This window comes from Rousettus aegyptiacus, unplaced genomic scaffold (assembly GCF_014176215.1).
Source record: "Rousettus aegyptiacus isolate mRouAeg1 unplaced genomic scaffold, mRouAeg1.p scaffold_m13_p_8, whole genome shotgun sequence".
Classification (NCBI taxonomy): Eukaryota; Metazoa; Chordata; class Mammalia; order Chiroptera; family Pteropodidae; genus Rousettus; species Rousettus aegyptiacus.
In genome coordinates this window covers 38,009,840-38,022,489 of record NW_023416311.1, presented here as the reverse complement: position 1 = coordinate 38,022,489, position 12,650 = coordinate 38,009,840, and the positions used below count along the sequence as shown (strand labels likewise).

At 41.8% G+C, this 12,650-nt stretch overlaps 1 protein-coding gene across 4 annotated transcripts in view; it reads left to right on the top strand.

Annotated features, from left to right (window-relative positions):
- The window catches only part of TNFAIP8 (TNF alpha induced protein 8), a 104,657-nt gene that overhangs the window by 62,905 nt on the left and 29,102 nt on the right, over positions 1-12,650 (top strand). Inside the window, exon 1 of one of the 4 annotated variants that reach the window (XM_016145312.2) lies at positions 7,753-8,016. The exons of the other annotated variants lie outside the window; for them this stretch is intronic. Within the exon in view, the coding sequence (XP_016000798.1) occupies positions 7,986-8,016 (31 nt within the window). The 5' untranslated portion in view covers positions 7,753-7,985. Of the gene's footprint in view, positions 1-7,752; positions 8,017-12,650 lie in introns of those variants that run through there. 4 annotated transcript variants of the gene reach the window in all.

The following is a 12,650-nucleotide window of genomic DNA, read 5'->3' as shown; positions in this document are numbered from 1 at the left end:
ATTATTATTATTTAAAGTCCCATCTTCATTTTCTCACAGTAGGTAGTGAAGGGTGAATTTGGAGCTGTGAGGCAATAAATCGATCACTGGCCACCTCACAACTTCTCAAACTTTGAAATCAGATTGGATCTCACTACCCTAATTTGCTCTTCCACATTACTTTTCACGTAATACTTGCTTTTTATCACAGCAACCACCAACAATCTAGCTTTGCAAAGGAATGATGTCATCAAAAGAAATACAGCACAATCTAATGTTACACTGTGAACTAGCTTGAACTAGAAGTTCATCCAGTGTCTGAGGGATGATGAATAATGCTACGTTTCCCTCAAAATATAAAAGATCCTGCAACACCCGTATGAATTTGCTGTTGTGCCCTGAGGCACCATGGCACACAATTTGAGGATCTTGGGTCTAAAATCATGAGTTTCTTTCAGCAACTCTGACCACACGATTCTCAGATATGAGATGCTAAGGTGCAGATTTGGTTAAGAGTACAGAAGAGTCATGTGTAAAGTAAAAATTGTGTGGGGTCAATATTATTTTTGAAAACTTCTTAGTATTTTACCAGATTGGAGAATAACATACCGTCTTCCAGTAAAGTATAAGATTTACTGTATCAGTGTTTCCTTTAGCATTGGAACAGCTTGCTGTTTCTTTGGGGCCAGATGAAACATTTGTTTTTTGTTTTTTATTTAGAGGCACTTAGATTTGAAAAAGTACATAGCCTCAAACACAGCATTCATCATCAGTGCCTGAAATGCTTCAAGTGTGAGAGGCAACAGAGACAGGAGAGTCAGGGAGGGACCAGCGAATTCCCAGCTCCCTCTCATGCTTACTCTGCAGCATAAAATCTTTAAATAGGAATGGTGGCTTGATGTACCTTTTAGATTGTTATTTCCCTCTCTCTCTTTCTGTCTGTTTTGGGCTGATTGTAGATAGCCGAAATTTAAAAAGTTAAATGACACGTGATGGGACTTTGCTGAATTCATTAGTAAAAATTCTTTTGCAATAGATTTTAAGAAATCAGCAATTTTTAGCTTTCTTCTGTTTCTATTAGGAAATGAATGGGCTTAATAAGACCTTTTTTTTAGGTAGGCACACCGTTTATATTAGCAGTTTCCCTGAAAATACATTCATTGTGGTGATGTCTACAACTTAGTGAATCGTAACTATAACATATTTCTATAGCTCTTCTTTAAGGAGTGGAATAACGTTCGTTTTGTAACCTGACCTGTTCCAACGGAAAAACTTCTGATTCATGCCTTTCAGGGCTACTGCAAAACAGCCCCGCCCCCACCCCCCGCCCCCCCAATCCCAACACTGTTTGGTTAAGTTCTGCTTTGGTTCACATTTTCACCACCTGCTGAGTTTGTTGAGTTTCAGCCTTGGCTGCTTTTACCTGGCCAGCTTGTCCAGCCCTGTCACTTCACCTCCCAGCTTTTTCTATATCCTAAACAGTGACTAGTTGGCACAAATGTTAACTTAATAGAATTCCATCGAAGTCAGAAACTCAATATAAAAATCCAATTGGGACAACTTGGAGTCCATTAGACTTTCAAACAGATCTCAGACCAAGTCTGTGGTCCAAATTTCAGATATGGAACACTATTTCTGTTTTCTTGTGGATTTCAAATTTTGTTCTGAAATTCGAATAATGCTCTTAACTGCTTAGATGTAATCAAGTAGGGCCCACTACCCAACCTGTCTTGGCATCATTTTCTAACCCTTCAGAGTGAGCAGATGGGAGAGAAAAGAGATTGTCGCTGCCACCTCCTTGACCAGAGCTGCTTGCTTCTGAATTCTTCACAATAATCGATAACAGATGTGTGGCTGGCACTGGAAAGTTGCATAACTGTCTCATATTGCATTCGACTGCAATTCACTAGCCAGTATGAGGGGGTCTCCACTAGGTTGTTGAAAAAGAAAATTTAGTTAAAAATCTATAATTCATTTTGTCACACAATGATTACTTTGCTGTAAGGAGTAAAGGCAATGGTTAAAGTGGAAATAATTTGACAATCACTGCCCTTAAACTTGAAGTTCAGTTCATTGTAAGGAAGAACTTTCTAATGATTAGAAAGGAAGCAGGGCTGTCTCTTAAAGGAGAGAGCCTCTGTTAATGGAGGTCATCATGGAGATTCTGGATGAAAGCTTGTTGCCTGTGATGTGTCTAGAAGATTGCTTCCCCAGCCAGGTAGAGGACTGGAGTAAATGACCTCTCAGGTTACTTCCAAGCCTGAGTTTCTGTGACCATGGTCATTGATCACTTTTTCCTCCTGTTACTTTTCTGAAGAAAAGCCTGGGGATTGGTAGGTCAGATGTGACACCGTGCCTTCTGGGCCCAGTTTCAGCTGTGTCGCTTTTCTTCCAGGTAACTCCTTTCTGTAATCCCTCTCATGTTAACCTCATATTGACCCCATTAACCTGGGCACAGTAAAGAAGTTCAGCCCTTTAGTTTTCGCTTTCTGTTGCTTCACCACACACATTTCAGTAGGGCCAGCATTTAGGGCTTCCAAAGAGATGCTCCACAGCCTAAAATATTCTGGTTTTATTCACAAATTATGAAGGGGACTTCATAATTTTCAGTGCTCTGTCTCGTTCTTGACTCATTTAATTATTGTTTCTACCTTGTTAAATAAGTGGCATTATCCCCATTTTACAGATGCACAAACAGAAGCTCCAAGAGGTTAAATGGCTTGCCCACATTCAGAAGAAAAATGAGAGAAGAATGAATAGGGAAAACAAACAAAACAAAACATCCTAGTGCAAATGAGGTAGTACTTTACCAGGCTTATGGTACTTAGGCCCCCATCTCCCATATTGAGTATGGTGTTCTTTACCCTGTTCCTGGCAGCCTCATGTCAGAGGAGGGTTAATTAGCATCTTAAACAAATTTTTAATTTAAAAAAAATGGTAGTTTCATGTACCTGAATAAATAGAATCTATTGAATTTATAGCTTATTTAAAGCACTGAATATCAGGAATGGAATATCTTTAAGCCTGAGGTCTAAGCACTCAAACACATCGATTTGAGCAGTCTATGCTAGAATCATTACCAATTCAAACTCTTTGGAAATCTCCTAATATAGCAATCTTTGAGTTATTCTTCAGCAAAATACAGGTCTTGAATTTTACTTGAGTAGTTTAATAGAGTGAGAAAGTCTAGGTATAGGAGACATAAGGCTGAGACTGTGTTTACACTAGTCTAAAGGACATTTTATACTTAGGTTTGTAACCTTGAGTAAATCATATAACCCCCCTTTCTTTAATTACATGACTGTAAAATGGGTATGACGATTCAAGAGAGCTAATTGGGAAGTCCGAATGAAACTTATATAAATGGAAGATATCATTGCTAAGTATTATAAAAGAAAGACTGCGGGCATAAATTCTTCAGATAATATTTTTAGACCTTATTGTGTGTGTGTGTGTGTGTGTGTGTGTGTGTGTGTTTGCATGTGTGCACACACACGTGTTTAGTCATCTGCTAAAAGCTTTTTAGCAAGGAAGATTTCTTAGGAGAGAAATAAAAGTAAATAATGAAAACCTAGGAAGCAACTGCATCCCAGATGTATTGTTGTCCCCATGTGTGCTCCACCTCAGATATCAGCACTTCTTCCAGTTCCCTCAGAATTCTCCACTTAACACTCAGAGCATTAGTGAGCATGGAGGATTTATTGAAGATGTTATGGGAAGACTGAGGAGAGGGTTTATCCATAACAAACTTCAAACTTCTAGGCAGGGCCCTGGGAGGAGGCTTTCTTGCTCTTTCATCTGCACACTCACCCTCAGGATCTTTCCTTGATTCACAGTAGTTCTGCCCCATTTCCCAGACTCCCGGACTTCATCCCAGTACCCAGAAATGCATACGCATAAGACCTCTTGAGGCACAGGGCTTGGCATCCTAAGAAGGTGCATAAGTGATCTGCACTGTCATTTGATCATCCCCTTCTCCTTTTTTTCTTAAGACAAGGAGAGGGAGATCACCTGGGTCAGGCAGGGGCTTCAGAGAGACACTCATTTAGCCCCACTTCTCTTTTGGAAGCTTAAGTGTAAGAGAATGTCTGAGGAGGATGAGGAAGAGGCAAAGCCTGCAGACCCAACCACTGAGATCAGAGCACAGATCTTTCTCACAGGTGAGGAGAGCAATTGACAACCAGCTTTATATGTAGATCATGGAAGTCTTCAAAGCTTTTCAAGGGTATAGATGTCAGTAATACAAAGAAAGCCTCAAAGTCAAATAGAAGAAAGCTACTTTTTATACCAAGTATAAACAACTCTCTTGTTTTCCCCTGACCTAAAATGTTATCTGTACAGATTCAGTCTCTTATCAGAAAGGTAGATATAAAAATATTGATAGAATGACTGTTGTTGTGACCTGGGGTTCTTATGACCTAGAAGCTGTCAGTATATAACTAATTTACATAGATGCTTAGTATTTTTCACTGTAGAGACTGTACAACATTCTTGAATGTAAGCAGAGCATGTGATTCCTCCTGAATAAACTGTACCTCCTCTTCCCACTTCTAATCTTCTCATTTGTGTGAGTCTGAAAACTGCTAAACTCCCTTGTTCCTAACAGATATCTGGACAGCTGGAAGAAAAAGATCCGAAAGCCCAGCCTTTTTTTTTTTTTAATTTTTTTTTTTAACAGCATTGAGGTATAATTTAAGAGGAGTCATTTCTGTTGTTCTGTGATAAAGCTCAGTGTAGAGATGGTGTTAATAAACTTAGAACCGAGGTCACTTGAAAGATTGAGTTCTTTAGGTCGATGGTCAAAATTACCAAAATTATACCAAGTGAGAAGGGTCTCTTTATCTGTGACACATGTAAATATTTGTAATGACTGAATGAAAAAGCATCAGAATCTTAGCCAGCATTCTCTGCCATCTTGACACAGTAGGTGGGAAATTCATTATTAGACATGAGCAGGAATTCAACATAGTATTTAAATGCAGTTTGATATTAAATGACAAGTGTTGCTAACTTAGTTGCCATTTTGTATCAGGTTGTATGACTTTCAAGCATATATTCCAAGCCACACTAAGAGATGTTAAGAGTGTTTCTTAAATATACAAGAGTGAACAGGCTCCACCTAGAGAGGATAACAAACCATTATGGTGTATTGGAGCATTATTTACTAGGGCTAAAAAGTAAACTAATCCCATTTTGAATAAATGCAGAGTACAATCAAGATGAAATGACTGACCTAGTATATATCTGGAAACCTCAGAAAATAAGCTGATCTTTGTTACCATTTTTCAGGGTGGGGCACGGGACAGTGTAGTTTGCCCAGAACAGATGGCCTTGAGGTTATACAGACTAATGAGGTTCGTCCTTATTCACATACAATCTTTTAAAATAAGCTGAGCATTCCTTGCACTTGAGGTAGATCATAGCATTAAATTTCTCTCCAGGTTTCCCGAGGTTCGTGGTGAATGTTCAAAGATCACCCTGGCTGCTGAAATGACTCTAAATTAAATTTCAAGGCTGATAGGGCAGCATTTGAACTGTTCATTCAGCAGTTGTTCTCCTTGGCTAACCTGAGCACGGCTGAAGGCCTTTTTGTGAACCCAGTGGAAAAACAAGTAGGACATTAAGGATGTATATTTTAACACACCTTATATGATTTGCACATAATTGGACTTACAAAAAGACATTTAATAAATACTTCTTTTGGAGGCATTTTCTGAAAGAAGAGGTTGAAAGTGAGTTCTGCCTACGGCAGATAGGGCCTGGAATTTGGATAGTCTGAATTTGCATTATCATCACCTTGAAAAGGTATCGCATCTTGCTCTAATTATAGATGAATGGGAGCTAGCATATCTGTATAGCATACAGCCCTGGTGACATCCTGCCGGGCTCCTGGTGCACATCCATGGACATCTGGGCTGCTGTGGGGGAGGACAAGGACAGATGGTGTATGTGTGGAGGAGGCTCCCAGAATGTCCTTTCCTTGGACAGGACAGAAGAGGTTGCTTCTGACTGGTGAGGGTACATTTCTTTGGATTCAGAATGATCCTCACGTCTCCTCTGTAAGTCTGAGGTTACCAAATAGGTGTACGCATCTTAGCAGCTCCTAACCCAGGATCTATGGCAGAGGGAACCAGATAGTTAACTGCAACTTTCAGAAGGGTGCAGCCTGTTACCCTTTTGGTGGTGAGGTCAGTTTCCCGGAGGTTCTACAATACTGATATTTTCCAGATGTTTCTCTTCTTTTCTCCTCTCTGACTGGCTATGTCTTCCTCTCATCATCCTGACCTTTTAGTGAAATTGAGATAAAATTCTGCTTGGGGGTCTTAGGCATGTTAGACTCACTCAGCAGTTGGAAGTGATTTAATATCTAGGTCTTATATTAATATTTATAAAAGCCGTAACTGTTTGTAAATAGTATAATATACTTTTTTTCTATTTAAATCCAACACTGAAATAAAATTCAAGAATATCTTTTATAAAAATTTACTTTTAATGGTGTGATAGTTCGTAATAGTCTGTGTAATACTTTATGGTTTTCAAATCACTTTTTACTTATATTACCTTATTTAATACTAGACATAAATCTGTGAAGTAAATAATACTGTTTTTATCCTTATTTTCCAGTTGAGAAAAGGGAGGCCCAGAGAGGTTAAGTAATCTGCCCAAGATCATACAAATAACAAATGGCAGAACTAAATTCAAACTCTTTAAATCCATATCTTTTGAATATTCTTTCCACTAAGTATAACACAGTGCCCCTCCTCATGGTTTTTGCCTACATAAAAATGGGAAATGAGGAAAAAGAAAGCAGCTGGAAAATAAGTTTATTAAAAGAATGTAACGTTTCTCACAATTTCCTAATCATTCTTTAGGGTATGTTATTTGAGGACCTTTTGCCTTCGATTGATAATAAAACTCGTGCTCTGCAGAATCTCTCTAGAAGACAGATATGTCTGTGGCAGCTCTTGTCCCCACTTCTCCAAGTCAAAACCAAGGCTTTACAAAGCTCGGATGCCTTCCTCTCAGCCAGTTGTAGAAGCCTGAGGACTGAACCTCGGGGCAGAATTGAGATTGGTTCTTGAAGCCCTCCAGCTACCTTGATCTATGAGCATTTCAAAAGCCTAAATACCTCCTCCTTCCCCTTTGGCATTTTGAAGGAATTTATCTTTGGCTGTTGAGAGTAGCACATTCTCCATTCGAGGAGGGGCCTTTGGGGTAACTGCAGGCACCTGGGCTGGGGTTTGACTAAAAGTGCTTGTCCGGATTATATTAGATGAGTAAACCATCTTGTCTGTTTTTTTTTTCTTCCCTGCAAAGGTAAGGGGTGGAGGCCACCCCCACTTTCTCCAAAAGACCCCTCTCTTGGGCTTGTGAAGCAAGTCCTTCCAGCTACATGGAGCAATATCCGCGTTACCTTCCTGCAAAAATCATGTACAAAACCGAGCAGCTTTACAATACTTAATTTTTGGAGAATAAGACCCCCCCCCCCGAGACAAGAAAGTTAAATGGGCATCGAAAAACGTAACCCAACGCTTCAGAAGCATTTCTTTTACTGTTTATGTGGTTATTATTTCCGTAAAACTGCAGCGCGCGCTTAGATGAGCCTTTCTGTTCTTTATCGAACATGTATTTCGCTGGCCTAGCCAGTCTCAGTTACGTTCGCCGACGGCACCGCTCCGCCTGCCCCTCCGAGAGCCGGGCTGCGGCCCCGGCCTCCTCCCCACCTGCGTGCGCCCCTGCCCGCCCTGCGACGGGCTGGGGCGCGCGCGCCCTGGGGGCGGACTCCCGCCGCCCAGCTGAGACGTGATTCGTCACTCTTGCAGAACTTTCCCCCTAAAAATCCCTGCACCAGAACCAGCCCTCCCTCCCCGGGGAGGTTTTGATTTTAGTGGCTTTCCTTCCTTTTATTTCCCGTCGTGTTTGGATTTTGGCTGCGGGGCGAACTTGCGGCCGGTCCGAGGACGATTTCAGAGGTAATCGCCCCTGCAGCGGGTTACCCCGACACCATGCACTCCGAGGCCGAAGACTCCAAGGAAGGTATGATTTTGATTTCTCTGGCGGGACCGGCTAAGTTCTGCGGAGGAATGTGGCGGCAGGGCGTAGCAGGAGAGCCGAGGGGAGTTTTAAAGTGAGCGATGAGTACTTCGTCCGCTTGCCCTGCGCCTCCGCGGCTCAATTAGAGCTGCATATGCGGAGCCCTGTACCCTTCTCACCCCGCGGCGGTTCAGAGAGGATGAGAGGAAGAGTCAGACCTAGCTCAGCCAGCCCACTAAAGGCTGTTTTTTTAGATTTCTCTGGAAATGGAACAGCCCCAATATTGACTCCAAGAATGGAAAATGTGCTTCAAAAAGCCCTGCCTGCAACGAGACCGCTGATAGCCGGATCCCCTCGAAGAACCTTCAAAGTCGAGGGTCTCTTGAAAAGGATTTGAGAAATTGGAAACGCCTTGTGTATCAGGCTAAAAGGGGAAGCTGAGTGAGGGGGGAGAAGTGAAAGCTCTTTATTTGGCGAATAGTTCCTTCCCTTCCCCCTCTGGCTTTTCAGCAGTGAATTCATTTTGTTGGGGGTTTAAGAGGGCTGAGAGCTTATGACGGGAGCCATGTGCAGCTTGAAACTGAGGAGAGTTTGTCTGTTTCTAACTTTGCAAAAGCAAAGGGTTTCATTTACTCTTAACAGAGAACGGGTGACAAGGCTGGAAAAGCTCCAACCAAAACACAATTATGTGCTGGTGTTAGTTCGGGGCGTTTATTTGTGCATGAGTGTTTGTATGCTTTGTTTCTTGAAACTTTATGTATACAAAAGTCCTCTCGTAAGTGGGGATGGAAGTGGGGATTGTTGAGGAAAATTAGAGAGTAAGAGAGGAGAATGTTCAAGATTGTGAAATTCCTTTCCTTTTCAAGTAGTCTCTTGGCAAACTGGTAAATTTCAAGTCCATCAGGGCAGCTATGGGAGCCTGAGAAAGAAAAGAGAGCCCTCTGGTTTCTCCATTTGGTAGATATCAGGGAGAGCCCTTGGAACTTGTTCTCTTCTGTCTTTTACTGATTTCCCCTCCCAAAGTGAAGCTGTGTTTCATGATGTCTCCCTGTGGGCTGCCGTTTACCTTACGCTGTGTGAGGGAAGGAGTCAATAAAAAAAATAAATAATAAAAAAAAGAGGCTTGTTTAATAGAAATATGGGGCTGGTGTGAATGAAAGTGATAGCCAGGAGCATTAGTTTTGAGCTTCACGTAGAGCTTGGGGGATTAATGTTCCCTTGCTGTGGCCTCTGTCCTGATGGAGCGACGTGCTGATGGAGGCTTTTCTTTTCTGTCTTTTTAACAGCAATTTGTAGTAAGTCAAAAGTAGTCGAAGGAAAGCAAAGAGGAAATGGGCTGAGAGAATCCAATAGTGAACTTCTGTTTTGATGACAAGTAACACTTAAATTGATGTTTTCTCCCAGGCATGTTCTTTTTCTTTTGGGATAAAAGAGTGAGGAGAAAGTAGAAAAACAGTATCTTGAAGCATATTATCTATTCCTCTATCAGCATCCACATTCTTTCCTCCTGCCCAGCTATCTGGTTGTGAGCTGGAAAACTGGAGGACGCAGAGGTCCCTTAACAGCTCCCCTCCTGCTTGTTCGTCACCTTACCTCCACTTGCCCACTTCATTTACATTCTACAGATCTGCAGCAGATTCTCTGGTGCCTGTGCTTTTTAACAGAAAGACCAGAATATTTCTTTTTAAATAATATGAGGTGCTAGAGGTTTCAATTGATGGCAATTAGGGTAGGACATAGAATAACTCTTGAGGGAGATTGATAAAATGCTTTACTAAGAGATGTAATCACTGTAGCTTCTGCCAGGAAATAAAGGATGAGTGTCTGTGTATATGTGTATGTTTTGTGTTTGTGTGCACACGTGTGTGTCCCGGGCAGTTCTTGCAAGGCTGGTTATTGACTGTGATCTAGAACCACGTCTTGGATATCTATGAAAGGAGCTATGCGATATACAAAGCTCAGTTATCTTACTAATTCTTTCCCCTCTCCTTAGCTTTTTTTCCCTCTCATGATGGACCTAAATATCCCATTCAGTGTGATATCACCGCGAAATCTTCACAATGTCTATATTGCAAGAAAATTGTCTTCAGATGCTTCATGCCTGGTTTGCTTTATTGGGAGATACTCTTAAATCTATTCTGAATTGCAGCGCAAGACTAGTACACTTTGGGGTTGAATCAGAAAAAAATATCAAGTCAGATTCAGAGGTCTTTAGAGGCCAACATATTTATGCATGTAAGTGAATGTAGAAGCAAATGACCTGAGATATTGTTAAGTCATCATAGCTTCGAATATACTTGACTCTGTGCCAGGAGTGCTGAACTTTCATCCTCAGTCTATAGCCATCTCCTAAAGAATTAATTTGATTTTGCCTGCTTACAAATGAATAGGCAATCGTGCTTGAGTATTTAACAGAGAAAAATAATCCAGGCCTCACTTTATTAAAAGCCGAAGAAATTTAAGATATCCAGTCAAAATGAATAGGAAAGCAAGAGAAATGAAGGAAGAAACCCACTTTCTTAAAAAGGGGAAGGTCCTTGAAGGATATCAACACTTTCCAGTAGGTGGAGTCTTCCTGAAGAAGTAGGTTGATGACCACATATTTGGCATTTAGTTGCTTCCTGTTGAGTAAATTACTTAATTATGAAGTAGGAAAGATGAATGGCATTTAAGATCTCTGAGGACATTTCTAATGCTAAGCATCTGGAGATCCAGGGCCCTTCTGTCCTGCTTATTGAAATTTTGGTACCAGAAAGCGAAGAAGACAAAACCTTTGTTAAAGCGGGGTTGCTTTGTGAGAACTTGCAGAAGAGTCAGGGTCGAGCTGCGAGTGGCTCAGCTCATCCTCCATTGCCTGTAGTGGCACTTCCTGCTACCACCTCTCCTGGTTCCTGTGCCTCACCAGGCGTGCTATTTCGCAAAGAAAACAGTGGCCATTAGACAGCTCCCTCCGTTTCCTGCTCCCAGTCTGACAGGCTCACCTTCACCACACCCACCCTCCCGGTGCCTGTGGGGTGTGTGTGGTTCCTACCAGAGAAGGCCACTCCTTCCTCGGGCTCCTCACACCAGGTAGACACATATCTTCTCCGCCTCTTCCCTTCTGTGTATAGACGTGCTCAGGCTCCGCACTTGGGGGTGTTGGCACCTGCTGGTCTTCTGCTGGCCCCAAATATCCTTCTCCCCACATACCCTTTTTCTCCTTTTCTTGATCAGGCCCTAGTTGGAGGCTTTTTCCGAACCTCCAGCCTGAATTAGGATCCCTTATTGCCTATTCTTAGAGCACTATTCTTTTCCCTGCTGGCACTTACCATATTTCTAGCATCTCTTCTCTAGACCACGAGCTCTTAAGGGCAAAACCATGTCTGTTTTATTCTTCACTGTAGCTCTGAGACCAATCCAATAAAAGGTGATCATTTAATATTTCATGAAATGAAAGTTCATCCTCACTACTTTGTCTAATTTTAGATATTTATCTCTCCTTTAAAAAGAACCTTTTTAAAAACAAAACAAACTTTTGCATGGTTTCTACTTTCTTGCTCTTTGTCATCTCTCATCCCGCGGAAGTCTGTTTCTTTCTCTATCATTTCACTGAAATCATCCAAATCACCAATGATTTTCCAGGTGCTCAAATCACCAGTGATCCAGCATTCATATTTTTGTCCTGATCTTACTTGACCACTTTTTGCAGCATTTGATATTAGGAGAGCAGTGTCCCTGGCAGTCCTAACCTCCTTCCTTGGTTGCTATGACATGACACTCTCCTGGTTCCCATTTCCATTCTAGCTGTTCCTTTCTAATCTCCTATACTTCCAGTCTGGGCTCTTCTCAGACTCACCTGTGCAGCCAGCACCCTGGCAAATACCTTGCTTTGAACGTCATATAAGTACCTCAAATTCAACATGTCTAAGCTGACCTCATCATTTCCTGCTCTTCACAAATCTGATCCTCTTGTATTTTCATTGAAATCATTGCTCTCTTTTTGGCTTCCAAACTACAAATCTGCAAGTTGTCCTTTACCCTGCCCTTTCCTTTATCTTCAACTTCCACCTGGCACTTCATCCTCCTCATTATCTGTTGACTATATTTCCTTCTCTTCATCTCCACTCAGCATTTGTACCCTAATTGTTATAATAACCACCTGCGCCATCAGGGCTCTTGGTTGTAAGAGATGAAAATTGATTCCCGTGATTATAAGCAGAAGAATTTATTGGAAGCGTATTGGGTAGTTCAAGCATCCACACAAAAGACTGGAGAATTAGCCTCTGAAAAGGCATCAGGAGATGCAGCCACAGACATACTCTAGCATTGCCTGGTAAAGGCCTCACCACAACTTTCCCCTCCTCTGTACTTTTCAGTTCTGTCACTGCTGGGAATCCAGATATGGCTGAGTATTTGGTCATCCTCGACATTCAAAAATCCCAGAAATAAACCATCTGATTCATCAGTGCTAGACTGTGTACCTACCCCTTGCTGCCTGTGGGAGAGGGAACTTCTGGTTCTGGCTTTGGTGGTGGGAGATGGGGCCTGACTCCTATGACCATGTGCGAAATGAGGGCTTCTTCAGAAATAGAAAGGGAGTTCCGACGTGGATCACCAAAACGACAGCAAGTATCTACCACACCAATCAGACTGGTCCG